The sequence below is a fragment of the Anser brachyrhynchus genome (assembly GCF_964034855.1).
Source record: "Anser brachyrhynchus genome assembly, chromosome: 3".
NCBI lineage: Eukaryota > Metazoa > Chordata > Aves > Anseriformes > Anatidae > Anser > Anser brachyrhynchus.
The window spans coordinates 125806052-125829817 of record NC_137696.1 but is presented as its reverse complement, the minus strand read 5'-3'; the positions used below and the strand labels follow the sequence as shown (position 1 = coordinate 125829817).

At 45.9% G+C, this 23766-nt stretch overlaps 1 protein-coding gene across 4 annotated transcripts in view; it reads right to left on the bottom strand.

Annotated features, from left to right (window-relative positions):
* Positions 1-23766, bottom strand: part of ASXL2 (ASXL transcriptional regulator 2) — a 115283-nt gene that overhangs the window by 18822 nt on the left and 72695 nt on the right. For all 4 annotated transcript variants that reach the window (XM_080584181.1, XM_080584182.1, XM_080584184.1 and 1 more), the window contains 4 exons: positions 17236-17351; positions 10942-11068; positions 3905-4045; positions 1557-1720 (listed from right to left, as the gene is read on the bottom strand). In XM_080584181.1, the coding sequence (XP_080440307.1) occupies positions 1557-1720; positions 3905-4045; positions 10942-11068; positions 17236-17351 (548 nt within the window). The remainder of the gene's footprint in view (positions 1-1556; positions 1721-3904; positions 4046-10941; positions 11069-17235; positions 17352-23766) is intronic.

Here is a 23766-nt window from a genome sequence, read left to right as displayed (position 1 = left end):
TATGTTGCCACGTGCTGCTGGCTGTACCAACTGCATCTCCACTGGCTGTAAAAGGAGCCTGGAGTAACGAGCTGAGATGTCGACTCCCGGGGCATGACTAAGGTGTGTAAACGCAGGCAGCTGGTACTAGTTTGAACATTGCACAGCAAAACGTCTTCAAGGGACTCACAGATCTGAGACGGGACATACAGAAGACATCCCTCTGGAGTGGCATCTTGAAGCCAGCCTTGGTATCTAAAGGACATTCTAGATATCTAAAGGACATTCCTTTGGAATGGCTCTAGGCACATATGTTAATGCACCCGAATCAACAACCCTACAATTGCAGTGGAAGCACAGTGCAGAAGCCCATTTTGCTCTTAAGACCCTAGGCCAGTTGAGGCAGGAATGATGATGATAAATATAACATACGATTAAGGTAAAAGGAAGGAAGTATTCTTGGTTTAGCTGTAACTTCTCTGGTATTCCACATGAATAGATTTAACTTCACTTCCTGAACTCACTGTTTTTTCCTCCTTTTATATGCAAGTGCAACATTTGTTCTTTTCTCCTCTCTTGGTGTCATCCCTGTCTTCCACAAGCTGCTGAAGAAAACTGCTGTGATGTCGAGACTGGTTCAGCCAGATTTTATTTATCCCTTTGGATGAAATTCATCAGATCCATCTGAGATGAAAATAACTTCTCAGTAGGTTCTCTCATCGGTTCTTTCAGTACTGAAGGATGAGTTCTTACCCCCTTGTGACTAATGGTAATTGTTCCAGTTAACATAAATTGTTTAGTGAAGAGTTGGGTGAAAACCTTCATTGTTTCTTCTGTGCCACTTCCAGAAAATATTCACCCATTCCTCCCCGCTGAGTACTTTTCTACTTTTTCAAATCCCTCTATTCCTGCACAAAGAGGTTTCAAGCAGACAATCCCCAAAATATAAAGGGCCTCCAAAGCTGACTCACTTTGCACGCTTGGTACCTTTACTCTAGTGTGTTTCAGATCAGGACACAAGCTCTTTGCAGTCTACTCTGCAATCTGGACAATATTAAAATGCAATAGAGAACTCACTCAGTTTTCACTCTACCAAATCCAGAATTTGACAGCAGTAACACAACATAATGGGAAACAGAAGAGGACGGAACTAAATTCCTCCATCCGTTTAGGCATCCTGTGGGAAGGCACCTGTACAGAGGGCTGCAGGGTTAATCCTGTGCTGATGAGTCTGGGGGAGGACAGGAGAGGAAGATGCTGAAACCATTGCTCCAGGCCCTCATCAAGTCCAATGTAACAGAAACATTTTTAGCTGGGAATATGCAATTGACTGAATGGAATTAAGCCACTGGTTTATCAAATTTGAATTATTTTATCTGGTAGCAACAAATACCCAAACAAATCACTGAAGAATTTTCCAGTATTTTGCACTGTACACAGAGAAAAAAAGTCTATCCCATTAGATGTTGACATAGATGTGGACATAGATGTTGACGTCTTGTCTGAATTACTTCTGGAGATGCTCCCAGCTGACCCCTAAGAGCCTACCTTCTCTTCACACCAGAAACATAACTTACCTGCCTGTCTACCTCTGGCAGCAGCAGCAGCAGGCGCTGCTGGCATTCCGTAGGCAGAACAGAGAACGTATGCTTGTTGATCAGTGCCCGCAGGTTTGTGTTCACGAGGATGGAGTCAGGGGTTTCCACATCGATTTCAGCACATTTTGTTCTCTTCAGCTGCCCTGCAAAGAATGAAAAAGACACGAGTAACATCTTACCTAAGTGAGGATTAAATGCTCCTTCAGAGTTCACTCCAAAGTGGCATTTCAAACCTTAACTTGAAATAATACGTGGTTTACCTTTGTAAAACGTTATATACATAGCTAAAAACAAAATGTGGGAGGTCCTTTCTGGCACAGAAAATTTCCATACCTAATACATCATACCCTGTGTCAGTTAATCAAGCTTTTCTAGGAATCCTGGGTATCTATCTGGGGACTATCAAGGACTCTTTTTCAGGGGGGGTGTTCTAGAATTGCTTTTAGCCACATCAATTTTCTATTTTAAGCCTCTAGTTAAGGTCAGTTTGTTCTTCTGCATTTCTTCTTGGACTTTACTACCTTATTCTGAGCAAAAGCATTTCAGAAAAAATCATCAGCTCATTCTGCTCGTGTTGAAAGCACAACACTAGACAAAGCAGTAAAAATGCAATATTTCTCCTCTTTCCTTTTCTGTGTTTGAAAGCCAGGAAATCCAGCCTTAACCCTTACACTACTGCCAGCTTCATGTACGTACTGCAAATTCAGAAGCTATCACTGAAGAAAGCATTTGTACCATGTACACAATTTCCTTTGGATTCATCTACTGTCTATTACTGGCAAAATACCACATGCTTTGAGGCTTAGATTAAAAGTGCCTTACTAGAAAAATGGCTGATGTTAAGACAGACCCTGTGCCACCTGAGTTCAGGGATCACAGCACTTATTTTAAGGTAACGGTACCTAACAAAATACATTCCATGAGGACTTGTTCCATTTAGGGAAGACTGCTCCCTCAGAAGTTGTTCAGGAAATGGCTCTGCAGGTTTGTAACTTCTCTAGACTTGCAGAATTTCCTATTCACAGTGAGAGCTGAAGCTAGACTGTAGAGCAGGCATCTCAAGCTAGCTGCACTGTTCCCATCTGACTGAGTTCACTGATACAAGTGCCCTGAGTGGCACCTGAGCACTCCTTTGCCTTACATTTTTCTCCCAATATTTCATTTGTATGAATTTTAGAACCTGGAAATTGTTTTACCTCAATTAGTCACAATCCTTTTACTTTTTTTTTTATGGCCAAGATAGCAATTGCAAAAGCAACCTTATCTCACATGGCACTGTAAATGTGTCTGAGCCTTGAGGCAGTGGAGAGAGAGAAGGAATTCAGAACTGAGGAGACAAAAAATTTGACAAATCAGCCAAATGTGATACTAATAAGTGTAATAGAAACAACAGAACTAGAAGCAAGGCCACATCCTCCTCATTGATAAAATTACTAAAAAATGATCAGTAGCTCTTCATTAAATTATGGCTATCTGTTGTCAAAGAATGAGTTGCTCAGAACAGCAAATCAGAGGATGGGGGATTAGAGAAACCCCAGAGGACTCATGGGTGAGTGAAACTTTTGAACTGATGGGATCTGGGTACGGTATGCAGTGAGAAGTTATGGGCTGAGAACTTACTGTCTTCCTTTTCCTGTGACCTCTAGAGGCAGGGCAAGGTGTCATTTAAATAACGATATCCTATTTTATTCCACCAAATGTATATAGGTGTCTAAAATGCAAGCATTGGCACATCAGCTAGCTGTGTGGAGGACAAATGAAACATGCCCTCAAAGTGCCTTTTTTTACCAGTGATAAAGGAAATTAGCATAGATGGAGACCTCAGCATGGCCTTACGTTCACTGAGGTTAATTTCATCATTGGTATATGCAAAAGAAACCACAAAAGGTCATGAAAGCTGAGAAAGATCTAACTCAAATGAACTGAAAGGAAGCTGAATAACATTGGGGTCTGAGGTATAAAGACCTGGGAAGGATTTATTTATTTTTAATATTTTTTTTTATTTTTTAATGTTACCGAAGTATCTTAAACACATGAAAAAGTCTGCTAAATAATGCAAATCCTTCTTTGCTTCTCAAACTGTAAGCTGCAAATTTAAAGGCAGAAACCCCTGATGATAAGAAGTAAGCAAAGGCTTATTTGTATATGGCAAGTTTGAATTATTTATCCTAGTTCATACAGAAGGTATTAGGAGCACCTTCCAGGATTGTCAAGAAATCACTTTAGCAATGGAATTAAATGCACATTTTAGTCAGTTTTGCTATTTAGGCTTTTGTTCTGTCATCAGAATAACTAAATCTCTGTAAGCAGAAAAATAAATATCTTACTTGCATGGAGCCTGTCAGATCTCTGGAATGGCTTCTTCCCCAGCCCTGGCAAGGAGTTATCGAGCTTAACAGAGGGAGAGGAACTGGAGGTGGAGTTCTGAGGGCTGCTTGACTGTCCATCTGACTGCTTTCCTTCCCAAGCTGCACAGGAAATTGAAACATTTAAACACAGGGATGTACAAAGAAATATTACGAGACATCTGTTTGGACTGAAATAAAGATTCTTTAACACGTGTACCCTAATCCCGGCAGCTCTGGGACAAGCACTTCTGTGATACTTACATGCCTTTATTCTTGTAGCACTCACTTACTGCCCAACAGGCTGACAGCAGAAAAGCCTTTTGTAGCTATCAGACTGTCACAAAATAAAGAGACACCCATTTCAGCTATGGTTTCAGTCTACTTCCCGTTTGGTCCCATCTTGTTTCCCATCCATATCCAATCCTGTGATGATCTTGTTAAAATGTCCTTTCAGAAGCAGCTTCAGTTCCTACTAGACTTTGGTGTCACAAAAAACCTATTCGTACCTTATGTGCACTTTCTAAATTTTTACCCATTTTTCTAAATTGTATTATTTTAGACCAACCTCAGTAATTCCTCCTCCTCTTTCAAACAGAGATATTTTCATGTCCTCATCCCAAGTCACCACTTAGCTGAACTAGTGATTTTACCACTACGGTTTTTCCTTACAAAGCAGTGCCACCCACATCCTTTTTTCTGTAGCAGTGTTTTTTACTGCTGGTGGGAAGAGTTTCTTCCCTAGATTCTCCCTGCCTTCCTTTCTCTCCTCTTTTTAAGTGAGATGAGTTAAGGAAACGAGGAGGTCTTCTCTGCTCTCTTCAGGTGTACACGCAATAGCAGGTGTCCACTCACGCATGGAACGGCGCCGAATCCCGTGTCCTTACAGGCCTCTCTCTACCATCTTTGAAAAGAAATGGAGACTGGGGCAGATTCCCCACAACTAAGGCAAATGTTGCACCCACCTTCAAAAGGGCAAGAAGACGATCTGAGAAAATACAGGATAGTCACATTCATCCCTGGGAAAATAACGGAGTGAGCCCTCCTGGAGCACATTTCTGTGCGCACAAAGGAGACGATAGTGACTGGAGGCAGTCAGCATGGATTTACCAAGGGTAAATCATGCCTGAGGAGCTTCATTACTTTCTGGGATCAAATGACTGGATTTGTGGATGAGGGAAATCAGCTGGATGCCAGCTACCTCAACTTTAGCAAGACATGTGACATTGCGTCCTGCAATACCGAACACGCTGAGACGTCGGGGTCTGGATGGTTGGACAACAGGATGGGACAGTGGCTGGATGGTCGGACTTGGTGGGCAATGCTCCATACTCTGCCTGGAGGGTGGCGACAAGCGAGTGCTTCTGGGCACCTGGCCTGCTTCACGTTTTTATTCAGGGGACAAAAGACTTGCTGAAGTCTGCAGGTGCCACCGAACTGCGGGGAGCACCCCCTGTGCCCGAGGACAGAGCAGCCACCCGCTGGGGCCAAGCCAGGCTGCAGGCAAGGGACAGCAGGAGCCTCACAAGGACAAACACAAAGTCCTGCCCCCAGGGAAGAAGGACCCCTGCCAACAGGGCAGGCTGGGGCAGCTTTGCTGCAAGGCACCGGGGGATCTTGGCGGACAGCGGCTGAACTGGAGCCAGCAGTGTGCCCCGGCACCAAAGGCCTCCTGGCCGCATGAGCAGGTCCCCAGGATCCAGGGGGGAGGTTATCCCCCTCTAGTCAGCACTCGTTACACCGCTCCTCCATTCTGCGTCCTGGCCCAGGTTCTCAGGTACAATGAAGACATGAAGAAACAGGGCTGAGCTCTGCTGAGGGCCACCAAGATGCTCAGGGGACGTAGCACTTGCCCTGTGAGGTGAGGCACAGGGACCAGGCCTTGTTCAGGATAGAGAAGAAAGGGCTGAGGGTGGCCACCTCGTTCCTACAGGGGGCCATCGGGAAGATGGAGCCAGGGTTGTCACAGGGGTGCAGAGCAGGAGGCTGAGAGAAAAAGGGGTATAAGGAAAAGTTTTTTTTCCGAGGAGGACAGCCCAGCAGGGGAGAGGGGGCCCAGAGAGGTTGTGCCATCTCCATCCTTGGAGGTTTTCAAGACCTGACTGGACAGAGCCCTGAGCAACCCAGCGGAGGCCAAGCTGCCCCTGCTTTGAGCAGGAGGTTGGGCTATAGGCCTCCCTGACGCCCCTCCCCACACGAACTATTCTACAACTCTAACATGTTTCAGAGTAGTACCAGAAAGGCTGCACAGACCAACAGGCAGAACGTACCACACCTTACAAACTGCAATGTAGCAGCAAAACATGGCAAGTCAGAGAGAGAAGGGAAAAAAAATAAATAAAAAACAGAAATGCTGGAAGAAAATAGTTAAGTTCACCCACGATAAAAGTGGATGTGGCAATGTCGTGGGAAGTGTAAAACCAAAATAAGGAGAGAAATTGATGTGCTGTGACCTCCTGTCCCAGGGGCCTGGTGTGCTGCCTGTGCAGGGCAGCAGGACCTCCTGGCCACACGCAGGAATGGCAAAAGCCTTCCCAGGACCACAAAGAATTAAGACCGAAAACACTTTAAGCACTTTATGTAATATGAATTTAGATTATTTACTCTACTATTCTATTTTAATAATTACTCCATGTTAGCTAACAATGTTATGGGAATATCCTAGCTGCTCTGGGCCCTTTTTCTTCTCCCCTGTTCCTACTTCCCTAAGAGAAAACGCAATTCCTCCTGGGGCGGGGAGCTCGGGAGGTGTGGTCCTCCAGGAACAGTATTGAGAGTTGTGCTAATGAAGCATTCAGGTTTAATCCTAATAAGCAGAGAAACTGCAAAAGGCTTTTAAACTATCATTTTATACCAAACACTTTATGCACCTGGCACTACATTTTCTTCACACGGCCACTGGAAATGTGCAATTTTCTAATGGATTGATTTTGGCTTCCCCTTCACACCACACCAGCTGAGGTGTAAGGGGCACAAGCACAGCTCAGGACTGATCTTCAAACAAGCACAGTGAGATTAACTGTTTTCCCCTGGGCTTTTCTGAAAGGATCTGAACTAGAAAGCTGCCTGGGAACAACAGGCAACAACATCAGCTGCTCAGTACCCACCTCCCTTACTCTGCTATGAAACGATGCATGAAGTACAGTCGATAAGCACGCCTGGTTCTTTCAGATGGATGGACGGAGCATAGCTGCAACCTTCATATGTTTGAACAGATGTTACAAGAAACATTCCAGCAGTATACAACCAGCAAGCCAGGACAGATTGGTCTAGTTTTGGTTTGGATTTGTTTAGGGCTATTTGGAAAGGGAGAATAAACAAACACACTAAAACACAGAAAGAATTTTATACTAAAGAAAATCAGAAGAGATGAGGAAACATCTCCAATTATGCAGAAGGCTGTAGAGAGAAGAAATCAAATAATGTGCATGTCCATGGTGGATAGGACAGGAAATCTTGGTTTTAAACCAAAACAAGAACAGATTCTGATTGGTGGCTGATAAAAACAATTTAAGGATAAAGTTAACAAAGCAGGAAGGGTGAGACTTGCTGGGAGTTTTTGGCCTTTGCATCGGTGGGGTTTCTGAGAACAGGCTGAAGAAAACATCTGTCAGGAATGCACACGAGATCCTGCCCCGAGGAGAGGATGTGGACTAGATGAGCTCTCGAGGGTCCTAGGGCTAGTTTCCGATGACTACAGAGTTTTTAACCCAGCCAGTGAATTTCAGCTAAACGTGTAATTCATATAATCACACCGAGAAGGTCCAGCAGCAAAGTGTTGCTCATGCTGCTGTTATTTTATTGCTATGTAATCCTCTCTGGCTGCTTCTATGCCAGTAAACTAAATGGTGTCACTGGGCATCCCCCCGGCCCTAGGAACGCCTGGCACACACTGGCCATGTTCTGGCACACACTGGCCATGTTCTGGCACACACTGGCCATGTTCTGGCACACACTGGCCGTGTTCGCAGCTTTAAGCTTTCTGAGTCCCCAGGCAGGGTGGCTGCACTGATTGCTTTTTGGGAGCGATGTTCGGCCTGTGCTAAACACCCAACCATGCCAGGGACTGCCTAAGAGACTGCTAGCTTGTCTTGACTGCCAGCCAAGGCTGCGTCAGGCAGGGGATGTAGCAGACGGGATGGACTGAGTTCCAGTTCTTGTGCCCAGTACTTTGGCAACGATGAGCACAGTAGCAGAGATGCAGTTTCTTTCTCCACAGGCAGTTGCTTCTTGTTCTAAGCAAGGCTTGTTGGCTGAAGGACTGACTGCTTGGAACTGGAATCAGGGTAACAGATGCTATAATATTAATAAAGCCACAGCCGCCTTCTTTAGAAAATGGTTTGGTATTACCCTGGTTATCAGGCCTTGCCAAAAAGTCATTTTTAAGAAGACTAAAAATAGCTTAGGATTTGAGATTGGAGATACAATTTTGTTGTGATCTTTTGTGTAACATTTTCTCTGCCATTTTTGGGTAAGCTTCATGACTGCCAGGCTCAGCCACGTCATCTGTGCAGGGACACCTGGCAGAAACCTTTTACAGTGAGAGCTCCTGCTGCATTTTTCTCAATGCTTACATTTTTATGGTCCTCATCTTTCTGAGATGAATCAAAATGAGTCAAGAAGATCAAGGGTGAAGAATGGAAAAAATGACGTAATTATCGAGGGGGAGGGAACTGCCATCTCACAGAAGGGTCTGAGTGTGACAGACAGCACAGAGTTTTACCCATGATAATTAGTGTAAAGTGCAGGGACTTCAGACGGGGACTGTATGTGCTGCAGAGGCAAGTGAGGTAGGATGAGAATCAGCGGAACTGGGAACGAGAGGAGGAGATCCTTGCTTTTTGGTAGAGATCCCAGCCTCGAAAAGCGAACCCTCTTTTCCCCTTGTACACAGCGCTGTTGATCCTGCTCCTGCCTCTCCCTGCTCCACACGACATAACACCAACCCTGTGTACCAAAACTGTGCTCGTGACTTAGGTCCCAACACACATTGCTCCCCGTTATAGCTGCAGAAATACTTCGTGCCAGTGAATAAACGAGCGACAGAACAGCCATGATTCACTGCACAGAAACATGAAGTGATGTACAAAAAGAACAGCTCTTCTAACCATATATACGCAGTGTCGGGCCCTAAAATAGAAAATAATATTTCAGGAAAGAGTCTCAGAATTTCAGCAGGTCTACGAAAATGCCTGCTTTTGGCTGAGTCTAAAAAAGTAAATGGAATGCTAGGAATTATTAGAAAAAGAACAAAATTAAGAATATCAGAATGCTATACAAATTCACAATGCATCTGCACCCTGATTACCATGTGTTCATTCTCTGCCTCCGTAGGCATATAGCTTTCCTGATGAGGAATGAGAAAAATCAGTAGGACTATTCCAATTGAAAGAGATGTTTAGTAAAGACATGAGTGGCAAGAAGTTGTTGAATAAACAATAGTTGTTCATTGCCTTTTTGATAATCAGATGGAATCAAAGTTATAAGGAGCCTGGCTCAAAAATAATAACAACAATAGTTTTTACGCTGTAACATTTGCCACAAGGCATTTACGAAGTCAGCATACCCACCCTCCGGATTAGGCAATGCACTGAAGAAAATGCCACTGAGTCCATGAAATACAAAGGCATCTCCTCCTGCTTGGAAGGTCCCTGGGGCACAACCTGTGGGATTCTGCGAGAGCACTGCCACATGCCTACCCTGTTCACACACCGTGCTGAACAGAGGCCAAACGCCTCTGATTTGATATGCCCATTGCTCTGGTTTCTGCCATACATATGAACAAAAGCAAATTGGCAATCGGTGATCTGGGAGATGCTACAGAGCCACTACTGGTAACGTTTACAGATGACTCAACAAACTGTGGATTGATAAAATAATTATGGACTTGGTCTACAAAGTAATTTAACTGTACAATATGTAAATCACAAAATCCCAGCCCCCCAGGATGGCTGGGAGCACCCCTGGGTGCCCCTGTCCCCCCCCGCCCCAGCAGGGTGCCCAGCCCCACGGCCCTGGGCTCGGGGAGCTCTCCAAGGAGCAGCCCCCGGCCCCTCTCGGGGCAGCCTGTGCCAGGGCTCCGGCACCCGCCCGGCCCAGCAGTGCTGCCTGAGGGGCAGGGGGAGCCGCCGGGGCTCCGGGCTGGGCCCGGGGCCTCTGGGCCCGGCCCTGGGCACCGCCGAGCAGAGCCCGGCTCCGGCCTCTCCGCACCTCCCCGCGGGTCCTGACGGCCATGGGGGAGCTCCCCCGGAGCCTCCTCTGCTCCAGGCCGAGCAGCCCCAGCTCTCGCAGCCTCTCCTCACAGCACGGGGGCTCCGGGCCCTTCGGCATTTTGGTCTTAGTGTTAATCAGTCAATACAAACACAGAAGCATTTGCTCCATCTAGGAGAAAACAACTTAAGTCGTGTTTACAGAACCAGGAGCTCATCCTGGAAAGCAGTTACGCTGAGAAGAGTTTGGAAGCAACTGCCTAGAAATAACTGCAAAGAATTTATGGTAACTAGTGAAAATCTTCTGCTGGTAAGGAAGCAAATAAGTTGTTGAATGAGCAAGAGAAAAGCAGCGATCTCTTTAATTTCTAATGTAGCATAAATACAGGAAGGCGCTTGAGGATCTTTCAGATAAGAACGCACATCTTTGGAACAAGACACGAAAGCCACACTACAAAATGAAAAGACAGTTTGAAGAGAAATAAATACAAAAAGAAATGCCATCTAATTTGCTTAGCCACGAGAAGGACCTGACTACAGTGTAGAGACAACTATGAGGGAAGACATTTGTCATGGAAAAAAACTTTTTAACTAGACAATGGCACAGTCAGACCTATTCAAGATCTGTTCTTAACAGAATGCATCCCTAGTAAAACCAAAGCCAGGAAACAAGAAGCTGGAATATTTCAGAAACAGAAAGAATACCATATGGAAAGGGGACTTTCTCCTCTCCTCCCCTAAGAACAAGAAAAAGCAAGTTACAGAGAAAATGACCGTAAAAGAAAACACAGGAATGCCACTGCCACGTACCAGATTTTGTAGGTGTGGAGTCACTGGCTGCCTTGACAGCCTTCAGGAGGACATGCTGATTAGACGACACGGGCATGCCTGCTCTGCATTGCTGCTGCTGTTGCTTCTGCTGCTGCTGTTTCAAGGCCTGGGGAAGAGGACAGAAGAACGTGAGCAAAGAGATATTAGAAATATTCTTAGAAATTATTAATACACAGTATAAACATCTTGTTTTACAGCAACCAATAGCTGGATTCTAACTGTAAGTCCATCAAAAGCTTAAAATGGCTTCTGAAATACGTTCAGTTTGCAGGGGACACTGATACTGTCTATTTAAATACAGTTCTACAAGTAGAGACATTTCCTACCTTTGCATTTAAAGCAAAAAGCTAATGGTTGCAGAACTTCTTAAGTTGTGTGTTTCGTGAAAAAGTGATCTCTAGAGAAGGCAAAGAGAAAGAATTCCAAATCTGGAGTTGGTCCAAGAAGTAATTATATAAATAACTTCAAAGTAAAAGTTCCACAATGTAATTCATTTCCATCTCCTGGAGAAGCAAGTAGCAACTTACTAAAAACATTCAGCAGAGACGATACCTAATAAGAAAGACTTTTTTAATTAGGAAAGTAATAAAGAATAGAACACTGAAATCCTTTGTTTCAGAAAAGACTGTTAAGGCAACTATAATTCTGCCTAAAAAACACAAATGACTAAGACAAGGAAGTAAGGAGGCAATTTGGTTAAACTGCAGCTTTTACCCAAACCAAACTGTCTGTTTTCCAAAAATGAACTCAAAACCCAAATAAATTTGACAGAATAAATTACAACAGATTAAGTATACACCTGAATTTCACAATAGGAAGTAACAGAAAGTAATATGCTGTTATATATACAAAGGAGTGGGACTGTTAACTAGAGATCCACTATCTCAAATAACAATAGTGAAATACAGTTTGAACTAGGAGCCAGAATAAAAATACGCAGGAGTCTGCAGAACCTGCCACATGAGGAAAACAAGACAGACCTTCAGACACAGCTTGAGGAAGACTAACAACAGGATACAAGTAACGAAGTGACATGTTAGATTTCTCTTTTCCTATCTATTAAATAGCTCCTATTTATCTGCTTGTCCTGTGGGCAAAAAATATTCAGTCAAACTGAAGAAAAAAAAATGAAAATCACTAAGGAAATATCCTCTGCTATCACAATCAATCTCCTCTTATTGAGGTCAAAAGGTTTCAAAAAAAAAAAAAAAAAAACAAGAAAAAAGAGAGAGAGCCGGTATTTGAGAGACCCGGTATTCATACAAGTAACACAAAAATCTATAAACAAGTTCAAGGAAGCTTTTACAAAGTCTTTTCTGATTTGAAGACGAATTCTTTTCTTGTTTGAAGACAAACTGCAGGCAACGGTGACTGTCAGGAAAACATTAGACTACGAAGACCACTAGTATGCTTAGGTGTTTGTGTGAATCCCATACTTCTATTACACAAATCACTTCAAATGTTTAAGATTTCACATGTTCAGTTCACCTCCTCTTCTGTATGCCATTTGACTGCTGCATTTTTCTTAGCTTAGGTAAAACAATTCTGCTTCTGTTCATTGCCACCCCACAGCTCTCCCCTGTGCAGTGTCTCCGGTGCCCACGCCAGTGGTGGCTGAGGCACGTGTGGGAAGGGAAGGAAACAATTATTCATCAGACATCTCTTCTTAAATTCCGTGTCAACTTCACACTTAGGTTCTGCTAGCATCATCTCCGTTTCTTTATAAATCTTTATATATTGAGTCCTGTCCTCATCACAGAATAATTCAGGGCTTGTTGTGACAAGCCTGGCTCCATCAATACCCTCCTCAGAAGCACCTGGAGGGGACAGAGAGACCCTGCTGTCCGGTTTTCCCCTCAGCCTCCCCTTCTCCAGGCTGAAGGAGCCCCGTTCCCACAGCCCCCCTCACAGGGCAAGCGCTCCAGCACTATCCCGTGGCCTCCCCGAAACTCACTCCGGTTCATCAATGTCGGCTTCTGTTGGCCCCAAAACGGGACGCAGTATTTTAGGAGAGGTCGAATAACGAGTGATAATAATGATAATGATAATAATCAGCAGATAGATATAATCACCCCCCTCCACCTCCTGTTTGTAATACCCCAAAAAGCTGCCAGGGCATGCTGCAAGCTTCATTTACAGCTTGTGTCTACCAAGACCGTGAGCTCTTTTTCGGCAGAGCTGCTCTTGGTGCTATTGCAGGGAGTTAGTCTGCCCCTTACTAGTCTGAGTCCTCACTAAATTTCATGAAGTTCCTTCCAGCCCATTCCTCCAGCTTGTCCAGGCCCTACTGAACAGCAGCCATGCCCCTGAGTGCATCACCAGTGTCATCTGCATCCCGTCTCCTGCAGGACACTGAGAAAAGGTATTTAACAGGAAAGGTGCCAGGATAAAAACACGATGAGCTCCACCTGCAACCAGCCTCCAAGCTGAGTATAAACATACACCATCACCCTCGGAGCCTGGAGATCCCACATTGTTTAAACCAAGTAGTAGCCTTACCATTTAGGCTGTAACATCTGAGCTTGGACGTATGGATGGTGTGGGACAGCCCACGAGAAGCCTTGATACAGGCGAGATACACAAAATCCACAGCTCTCCCCAGCCCCGACCCGCACCACACGAATGCTCCCCCTGTGCCCATGCGCAGGGGTTCGTTATTGTTCTGTTTGCCTTTAAGTTGCCCTTTCCTTCCGCCGTGGTCCCCATGGAGGCAGGTGTCCTGGGCACACGGGGGGGTCTGCACGAAGGGCAGCTCTGAGGCAAACCCCGCTGCGAAGGGTGGAAACCACTGCTTTATTCTGCAGGGTTGAAAAAGCAAAATGCAAAACGGTGCTGTTCAGTATCAGCAGCATCTCCTTTAACTGCCATTGAAGCAAAGACCTTACAGCACCAGCACGTTCCTCCCCGTCAGCTCCACTACGGATGCCAGCAGGGCTGGCAGCAGGGACCGGGAGCTGGGCCAGTGCTCCCAGCTCTTGCTCTGGACCTGCTTACGGCCCCCGACAGCAATGGTAAAAATGTACGGGGACACACCTAACGGGGAGAAGTCTGTGCTGTGCTGCTCCCTTCGTCACACAGAAGGCAACAAAGACTGTTCACCGACCCAAGAGCTTTTGTAGGGTACAGCTGACCCCGGTCCCTGACCTTACTCCTTCCATGTGTGCGTGGCAACAACAGATTAAAAAACGGATAAAGACAAAGGCCAGCAGTATAAACCTTATCAGAACAGAGGTTATGGCTCCTAGTCTCCAAAACCCCAATGATATCTGAACTCTGATGTCTTTGGGACGGCTGCTCAAGCTAGGTAAGGAGAGGAGACGGTCAGTGGATTGGAGAGAAACAGAGGAAAGAATCAGGAGGTTCCTGCATTTTCCAGCAAAGAGTGAGAAATCACCTGTCTGGATCCAGATCACTAATTTCAGAATCTCAGTGTCTTTTTTTCTGTATCACCAAACTACCACTGTAACCAAGGAGGCTTCTCCCCACGGTTGTTTCATCATTTTAGCAGGATGAGCACGGACATGCCTCTGTCACTTTAGACTCAGATTTTGCAAACCTCTAACTCAGGATTCTTCAAAAGCACTGGAAGGAACATGTGGCTTGTGCTGAACACAACCATCTGCTTGCTTACTGTACTGCGTGGTGTTGGCACACCACTGTACGCCATACTATTTGGATGTATTTTACAGTTTTAACCCTGATCTGTTCAGGAACTAATTCCTGTTTCTTCTTTCTTGAAGGACCTGATACTTACTGCCAGTATAGCAGCAGCATGGTGCTCAAGGGTTAAACGTCCTCACTTGCAAATCTGCTCTCTCTTCCCTCCAGTGATAATTACTTAGTGCTTAAGACAGGAGCGCTGAATCCAGCCAGCTGTCTTCTCCAGTGCACACTAGCAAATAATCCGGGTGTAATTAAAAATATGAAAGCTTTCCTTAAGATACTGAGTGAAACAAGAATTATGTTTTTCCTACAACTTTACTCATGACACTTCTGTCTCCTTCCTGCTATCAACATTTGCTCATTCTATCTATTTTTATGACTTTTCCTGCCCACGGGAGCAATCCTGTTTAGGAAGAGGTGGAGGGTGTGGTATTTGGTCAAAATGGCAGAATTCCACTGGAACCAAAATCAAGCAATGGATCGGGCATGCGATGATCTTCATTTGACCCAAAGCCAGAGCAAACTTTAGGCAGGTAAGTTAGAATGTCTGAATGGTTTCAGCATTCTTCAGCAACACCTCTGTGCCCAGAAGATAAGTTACCCGTGTGCCCAGAAGATAAGTTACCACGATGCTACAACTTGATGCTGTACTCTGGGACAAAAGAATTCAGGGAGAAGAGCTGCCGTGATGGTAGATGATAACCATCAGAAACTGCTTTTGGACCTATCGACAGCTGCAGAACTGTGAAGCGCCATCAGGTATGCTGTGCTATGCAGACACGATTTGTTTCCCCATTTCTCCTTCTGGGTTTCTGACCTTTTTTCCCCAAACTAATGAGATTCTGAACAGCGAAACTGAGAACACTGTCTGAAGTTTGGAACTCACTGGTTCTGACATATTTTACTACATACAGAGGCAGAGCTGGAATGAGGATGTTCAGGACGTACACATCTCAGGATATGAAAGCTGGGGAGTGGAGGAAGAAGAGAGCAGAGGCAGAGAGGAGCAAATGTAAAGGTGAGGAAGGCTGGTGGTAACAGGGGCAGAAGGAATTCAGACACGGAAAGTGGAAAACTATTAGGCATGTAATGACAGGCTGGGAGGAGAGGAGAAAAGTAGACGGAGTGTAGGTTTGGAAATAGGGACCCACAGAACAGGGAAAATGAAGAGAAACTGCCGAACACAACAGTGGGAAAAGGACTGTTTATAACAAACTCTAAATGTGTTTGATCACTCTCTTAAAAGAGAAAAGACTGTGGATGTTGGAGACGAATGATTGCCAGCCAGGCTTAACGAGGGATGAGGAAGGGATGGCAAAGAGTATAGTTAATATCACGCTGAATTAGTGAGAAGCAACATTCTGAGGATTCAAATGAAAGTGGAAACCTGACTCTTCAGAAGAAAATCTGCCTGAAGTGACAACACAATCTCACGTCTTTAATTCACCGAACAGCAGCAAGCAATGCCATAGTAACACTGCTGCTTCTGTTGAGAAACAGCAAAGTGGGAAATGAAAGAGAGAAGATTCCCTAAAGCAGGCATCTCATTTTGACATCAATCCAACTCTTGCTGGAAACAAAGCTCCAGTTTATTCAGTTTCCTTATCTTCTCATGTAATATTCTCCTCAACAATATGCCCTAATTAGATCCTTCGCTCTCACTGCAAATCCTTTTCCAAACACCGTAGGCATCTCTGATAGCTGAATACCACTCTGAGTGTTGTTTCCCAGCTGGCAAATTCAAGAAAGCAGGCTGGGCTGGTAAAGGTAAATCCTATCCAGAACACATCATGATTTCATCAGTCTGTGACAAGCTTCCGTAATCCCTCGACTAGCACCTCCTCTGCAACTTGATTCATAACTCCTTACAGATTTTACTCGACTAAGGAGTAAATCTAACCCTGTTAAAGCATTTCCTTTCTAAGGATCATGGAAAACTAAACAATGCAGCTGGGGAAACACCTGCAAATAAGAAACTCAGGGGACTAATTCATCTTGCATTTTTCATTAAAAGAAACAGATCATTTGAGGTACAAACACTTACCCATTCCATCCTGAGTGCCTGCAATAAACACTACCTACAGAACAGTCATTCCCCGAGCATGGAAAATAACCAGTCCTCCTCCTTCTCTCCTAATGCCCAGTAGAAGTCAGTGTGCAGTCCTTCCCCTTCATCCCTCAATAAATACACACATTGCCCACAGAATTCCTTGGAAGGGAAAGTACGCCCCTAATTAGGGGATGAAGTCAGAGGACTTAATTCTTTTCTCAAAAAGACGTTCCATTTTCTAAAACAGACTGTCGAAAGCTAAGGACACTCAACAAAAGGTTGGGTGAAAATAAACAATGTCTTCTATCCATTATCTAAAATAACAATGACAAAATTTCCAGCTGCTTTTTCAGGGAAAAGGCAAAGCACTAAATAGCACGGTATTTTCAATCTCCTTTAGGAGAGGGGGATGTTTTAACAAAGCCCTGTTTACTACCAGACAGCCAGGAAATCCTGACTTACTTCCTTGCAGAGTGCGGTTCCACTTGGCAAGATGATTTACCAGAGAAATAAAATTATTGCCACAATCCCTAGACTAGGTTCCAGACTGTGCTGCTTACCTGTTTGAGTGCCTTCTTGCTGTGCTTCTGGGACGAGGAGATGACTTTGCCTGTTTGGATGGAAGGTGACGGGCAGCCGGCCTGGGGAGAGGACGTCTGTGACAGTCTAGATGACACTGCAAGAAAAAAGTACGAATGAGCACACCGGACAAGCCAACCTTTATAGGTTTGCCTGCAGCACATTAGCCAGTCCTCACCATTTCAGATCATCTCATGAGGCTCATGAAAATTGCACCTCCAGCAAGTGTTACTTGTGTAACAGAAGAATCATTTCTGTTTCCTAGTCCTGTATCAGCGAGGCAGCTGTTTTCCTCGGAAAGCCAACAGCAATTCCTGTGACTGGCTTCAGATCTTTCATCTCCTGTCCATTTCTTTTTCGTGATTTTAATCATGCAAATAGCTGCTATCAAACAACACTGCTGCCTGAAAAAGTTTCAGCTTCACACAGGTTTAGCTACCCGAAGTCTAAATAAAAATACAGACACAGATAATGGTTATCTTCATCTGGAACGACCCGTGGTCAGGTACCTGCCTGCCTGGTGGCACTTCTGATCAGATTAACTCTGCACCCCATGTAAGAGTGGGAAGATAAATGACACGGAAACAAAGGGGAACGTGACTATCACTCACTCCTTAAGAAAGAACTACGGGAATATACTGGTTATACCAGTACATGAACATATAGGCTCACTGAATGAGCCTGGATAGAGTGTAAAGAAATCTCGTCCTAGCCCTGTGGAATCCTAAAGCAAGGCTGCTAGGTTCCCATGATTTGGACTTTCATATCGTCCCCTTACAAGCAAGAAACCAGGGATAGGAACCAGATCACAGCTGGTTATGCGGCTATGTTATACCTCTTTGGTACAGGATACTGAAAATGCTCTGCTCTGGCGGCAGTGCTGATGGATATGTGGCCAGCCGGGGAAACCATTTGGTGTCAGGAGGAAATCCTTCCCTCCCAGGGCGGCGAGGCCCTGAGCAGGCTGCCCCGAGGAGCTGTGGGTGCCCCATCCCTGGCAGTGCCCAAGGCCAGGCTGGATGGGGCTGGGGGCAGCCTGGGCTGGGGGCAGGGGTCGTGCCCATGGCAGGGGTGGCACCGAGGGGACTCTGAGGGCCCTGCCAGCCCAAACCGCTGTGGGATTCTGTGATCAGACTCAGAATCATGGTTTCCCACCTCCTGTCTTGGCAAACCCGTACCGTCGTGGCCAGCAGCCAGGTTAACCTCCCACATGTGCGTATGGAACAGGGCAGGCAACCAGGGCACTAGGGCCAGTGAACGCTTTCGCTGCTGAGGCTGAAAGAGTGCAAGAAAAAAGACCAAAAATACAGAACGACATGAGTCGGAACGCCTCACATCGCACGACGGCCATAAGAAAGCAGACACCACACGTGTCAGCAGGAATACCAGTGAGATACGGCTGCACCTGCAATGTACTCCAAGGCTGTGAGACTGACGGGGTACGGGAGCAGCGGGTTAAAAAAGCAGCATAAGTTAGCAAATTTGGGGTCTGTGTATGTATCTACACATAAATTAGTGCAGATGATAATGCCAGCTGTAAGATCAAGGAGAAAAAATAAGTGCAAAAGAATGTCTGATCCCAGAGATGAGCGTGACCCCAATCACAAAGGATAATCAATAGCTTCACGTTAACTGTTTGAACTACTGCTTCCTGAAGCAATTAGCTGCAGCCTGCACGAGGCTAAGCTAGGATCCTTTCCTCGCAGAAAGGAGGTAAGAGATAATAGCAGCAGCTCTTCATTAACGAAAGGCGCGCTGTGGTTCTGTTCAGTATCCACAGCAAAGGGAAGCTGCTGAATAGGGCACTGACGGCAAGCACCAGAGAGCAATTTCAATAAAAGGCACAAAATTAGTAACAGCAAATCATACAAAGTAAAATTCGCATGTGTGGCATAGGAATGAAGTGTAAACAGCAAGTTGCCTAGAAGGCATATACGCTGGAGATGGGGCTGTATCAGACTCTGAAATGCCATTAAAAACAACTCCTAGGCCATCACGCATAGTAAGAAACCAGTAATTTAAGTCACTGGTAAGATCGCCATATCCAGGTTGATAGGTGCATATAATAAAGGTGACACAGCCGTAGAGCAAGCATAATTACCACTTAAATAGGGAAAAGAAAAAAAAAAAGCTGTCGTAGCAAGCCCTGCAAAGCAAAGGTTATATTTGTACTTTAAAACAGCAGAAAGAAAGTTCCAGAGACGTGCTGCCTCTACTGCCTTTGTGAACTCGCATTTGTCTCTCAGTCTGGTTGAAATCAGAGTTCAAGAAGAAAAAAAAAAGGTGCTGGAAAGACCGCAGCCTGGTAACACCTGGAGAGAGTTCATGAGAACATAAACTCGCAGGAATTCTTTTAATGCATCAATAAGGAGTAATGGCAAAAAAGCAAGTTTGTTGCTGAGAGTCACTCAGACTTCCAGAGATGTTCAACACGCCCCCTGAAAAAGGTTTCTAAAAATTATTTGGCACTTGTTTAAAAAACACAGAATTGGCCTTACTCTGACACTGGATAGAAGGAAAGAACAGGATCCAACGTTAATCAGGCAAGGACTTAACAAATATTCTGCAAGGTCGCATTTTAGTGCTTAGGGACAGACTGGAAGTAAGTACGCTTCTGGAGGAAAACAAACAAGCTCCACGTAGAACCTGTAGTAATCCAAATTAACTGCGTCAGCTCAGGAGAGATGGCTGACAGGTACTTGAAAATGGCCAGCAAGACGATGCAACGAGTAAGGATGGAGAGATGCAGTATCTACAGTTCTTACAGCCTATTTATGCTGGCTGTCTCACTTGCACGCCGTAGCGCTGATCACGTAACATCAAAAAAATGATTATAGAGTTTGACAGGATTCAGGAAAGTAAAGAAAATGGTTAAGGACATGAAAAAACCTAGGGACACTGCGAGATTTGCTGTTACTCTACAGGAAGGGCCGGGACTGGAACATGCAGAACCAAGTGATGCAGCTTCACGCCCATGGGCAGCTCCCAGCTCCCAGTTCCCAGCTCCCAGCTCCCAGTTCCTGGCTCCCAGCTCCCAGTTCCCAGCTCCCAGTTCCTGGCTCCCAGCTCCCAGTTCCCAGCTCCCAGCTCCCAGTTCCCAGCTCCCAGCTCCCAGTTCCCAGCTCCCAGTTCCTGGCTCCCAGCTCCCAGTTCCCAGCTCCCAGCTCCCAATTCCCAGCTCCCAGTTCCTGGCTCCCAGCTCCCAGTTCCAGCTCCCAGCTCCCAATTCCCAGCTCCCAGTTCCTGGCTCCCAGCTCCCAATTCCCAGCTCCCAGCTCCCAAATCCCAGCTCCCAGCTCCCAGTTCCTGGCTCCCAGCTCCCAGTTCCAGCTCCCAGCTCCCAGCCCACCAGCGCTGCAAACGCCCCGCGGCCGGACCAACGCCGTGCCCCGTCCCTCTGACACGGACCCCAGTTTGTCGCTGTTACACACGAAGAAAACACAAGCGCAGCTCAACATTTGCACCCCGTGCACAGAAGCAGACTGGCTGCTGCTGGCTCTGAGACGTTTGAATAGCAGAACAGAAACCACATCCTCTTTGAAGCCTATCACTGCAGAAACTTGAGGCTCTGCATGGAGCAGACGCATTAAGCCAAGCGGGCTACGTCCCTCCAGTCTCGTGCTCCGTTCATGTTTTAATTTTCGTGCTGCCTTGTAACCATGAAACCAACCTTCCGAAGCCAGCAGTGGCGGCGCAGGCTACAATCCCCGCCTGGGAGGACTCACCCCCGGAGCTGACCCAAAAAGTCGCGCCATAAGATTCTGCGCATCCTCTGAACGCGTACGAGCCCCCGGTGCTCCAACGGGCGCGGAGCTTCGACCGGCAGCTGCGACCACGGCAGATTCCGGAGAACAAACAGGAGAACTCGACAAAGCCGAGCGAGTCACAGCTGCTTGAGCTCAGCTGCGGGCCCCAAAGCGAAGGGGGGGTGGACGAGGGGATAAACCAGGCAGAATACACCCCTGGGTCCTCGGGCCCGAAAGCGCTCAGAAAGTTTACAGCCTTTTAAGAACTGAGCATGCAGCCAAGTGGAGGTGTAACGCAAGGACGTGCACGTACAGAGAAATGCTCTGACTCCCCCAAGGACGAGGCTTGACAAGCTGAGCTTGTTTCCTTTAGATTTAAAAAGGGCTTAAGTAAAGTACGCTCTCTCCTCACTTCAAGCTTTCTTAATTGGAAAAATATGCGGAGCTGAGATTACACCTCTTGATGCCCTTAAATCCTAAGAGCACTTCGGGGGGGAAGCCGCAGAACTAATTGCAGAACGTAAAGCAGCACCTGGGAAAGCAATGAACCTTGCAAGACACCCATTTAAAAAACTGGGTGAGTTGCTTTGCACAGCTTTTCCTTCATCAGCTGAAGATTAGGGAAGACTGTGGGACAGTACCTGGCAGAAAAGGGTTTCAGTAGATTTTGTGCATTAGAAACAGTGAACAGAACCTTCTTGTCCCAAAGAGGCGTAACGGAAGGGATGGGGATGTCACCTGGATAACAGGAGACAAGGACAGAAATACGGCTGAAGGGCAGTGCCAAAAAACCCTCAAGTGTCTGAGAGTGCTGGCCTGGAGAAGCAGTTAAACCTAAGCACGCACAGCCAGGACAGCTCCAAGACTAATAACTCCGCACGCTCAGCCCCAAGTCTTTAGCCAGCTGGTTCATTCGCAAGGGTTTATTACTTCCCGCTGTTGGTTTGGCTGGGAGAGGAGTGTGCCAGGTGAAATTTTAACAGCTCTCTTAGATTAAAGTAGATGAGACAAAGTGGAACATGTGTCAGCCAAAGCTCATGAAACCCAATTTCAGATAAACTAAGAATGGACCCAGTAGTCCTGTGTCCCAGCTGCAAGAAAAAATGCTGCAGAAGGTTTATCTGCAGTCCATTACAGTTGCAAAACGTGGGACAGAGGCTCCCTTACGCTTCAGTCTTCTTAACGTAGTTGACACAAAAGCATTTCTTCTGAGAAACTAAATTACAATAGAAATTTAATTGTGTTAAAGGTCAAACTAAATTAGAATTTTCACTCTGGCAAAATCTGATGACATTTTACAAGGTATCAGGTTCCTTTAAGGTTTGCAAACCCTCAAATAGTCATGAATCTATTCTCTTACGTATGCTTACAAACAAACTGTGCTAACAGCAACAGGGAGGTATAGTAAGATTTATTTAACAGTAATTTATTGAACGAGAAAACAAATGATTAGTCCTCTTAGAAAAACTGCAATAAAATACTGCAAATTTCAGGATGTAAACGAAGGCCAGTTCTCACCTAACATAAATAGGACAGGTATGGTTTCATCAGGATGCTGCCTCGTCTCTTTGCTCTGTAGAGCCCCGTTCGGTCACCGCTAAGGCCCTCTGCTCGAGCCCCCGTGCTGAAGGAAGGCACCGGTTCACCACGGCTCGGATGAAGCAACCGGAGGACGACCGGACTGCTCCCCCGCGGGACACCGCGCCGCCCCATCTGCGTCTCCAGCGGTCACAAGGGCAATGGTGGGGAGCGCCACGGTCCTTCCGACCCTCCGGGACTTCGACCGCCCCGGGCACGCTCTGCTGTCCCTGCCCAAAGCTGCTCCTTGCCCAGTACCTGCCCCCAGGTCACCCTGATACCGAGCACCAAGCAGCAGGACTCGTAACTCGCACCTGGTGCTAGGCATTACCACGTAAGACTGAAAAATATGGAAAGGTGGAGATGCTTGAATTATTTTTACCTTTTTTTTCTTTTCCTTTTTCTTGGACTTCTCATCTTAGTCAGGTTATTTACTTTCTGGGGTGTGAATTTAGACAGATATTTGCCTGTTTGAAATAACAGGATCACAGAACCACAGAATGGCTTGGGTTGGAAATCCTACCGGCTCCTGGCACACATCTGCTCACTAGCTTAAAGGAACACTTAATAACAATACTGCAGCTAATGTTTGTCTTTCACAAACAGCACCAGGTAAGCAACGAGAAAACACATGGATGCGGCTGATCCCCCTTTGTGAGAGCAAGATTAACTGCCTGACCGTAATGTCCCGTTAAGCTCAGTATTTCTGGTACACAGAGCTATACGGACCTTAGCTCGTTCAGCCAGTAATTTGCTTTTTGATTGATTGCCTTACCCTCCCCTGTCGCTGCACAAAGCGTGGCCGGCTGCAGAACTGGGCTGTTGAGAGCACAGCGGCTTAAGCCAATGCAGGAAAACACCTGGAGGAGCACTGGGATGGAGAGCAGGGAACAGAAAAGCAGAGGGAGAGCTTGCAGCGTCACAGTGGGGATGATGACAGAAGTCACACTTTTTTGGCAGGCACTTGGGTAATTCCCAAATCAAGATCAAGATGAAGATTTTCTTAAATTGATGTTGCAGAAATGACTGGCTGCTTTGCTCAGGCCTGCCTCAGAAGAGAGCAGTGGGAACTGCTGAAGAAAGCAAGCATAAAGAATGACCTTGTATTATACAACGGTTTTATTTCAGTGACTCCAGAAGAAAATTATTCTTGGAGCAGTCAGCTCAGGGTCAGCCTCGGGTGTTCAC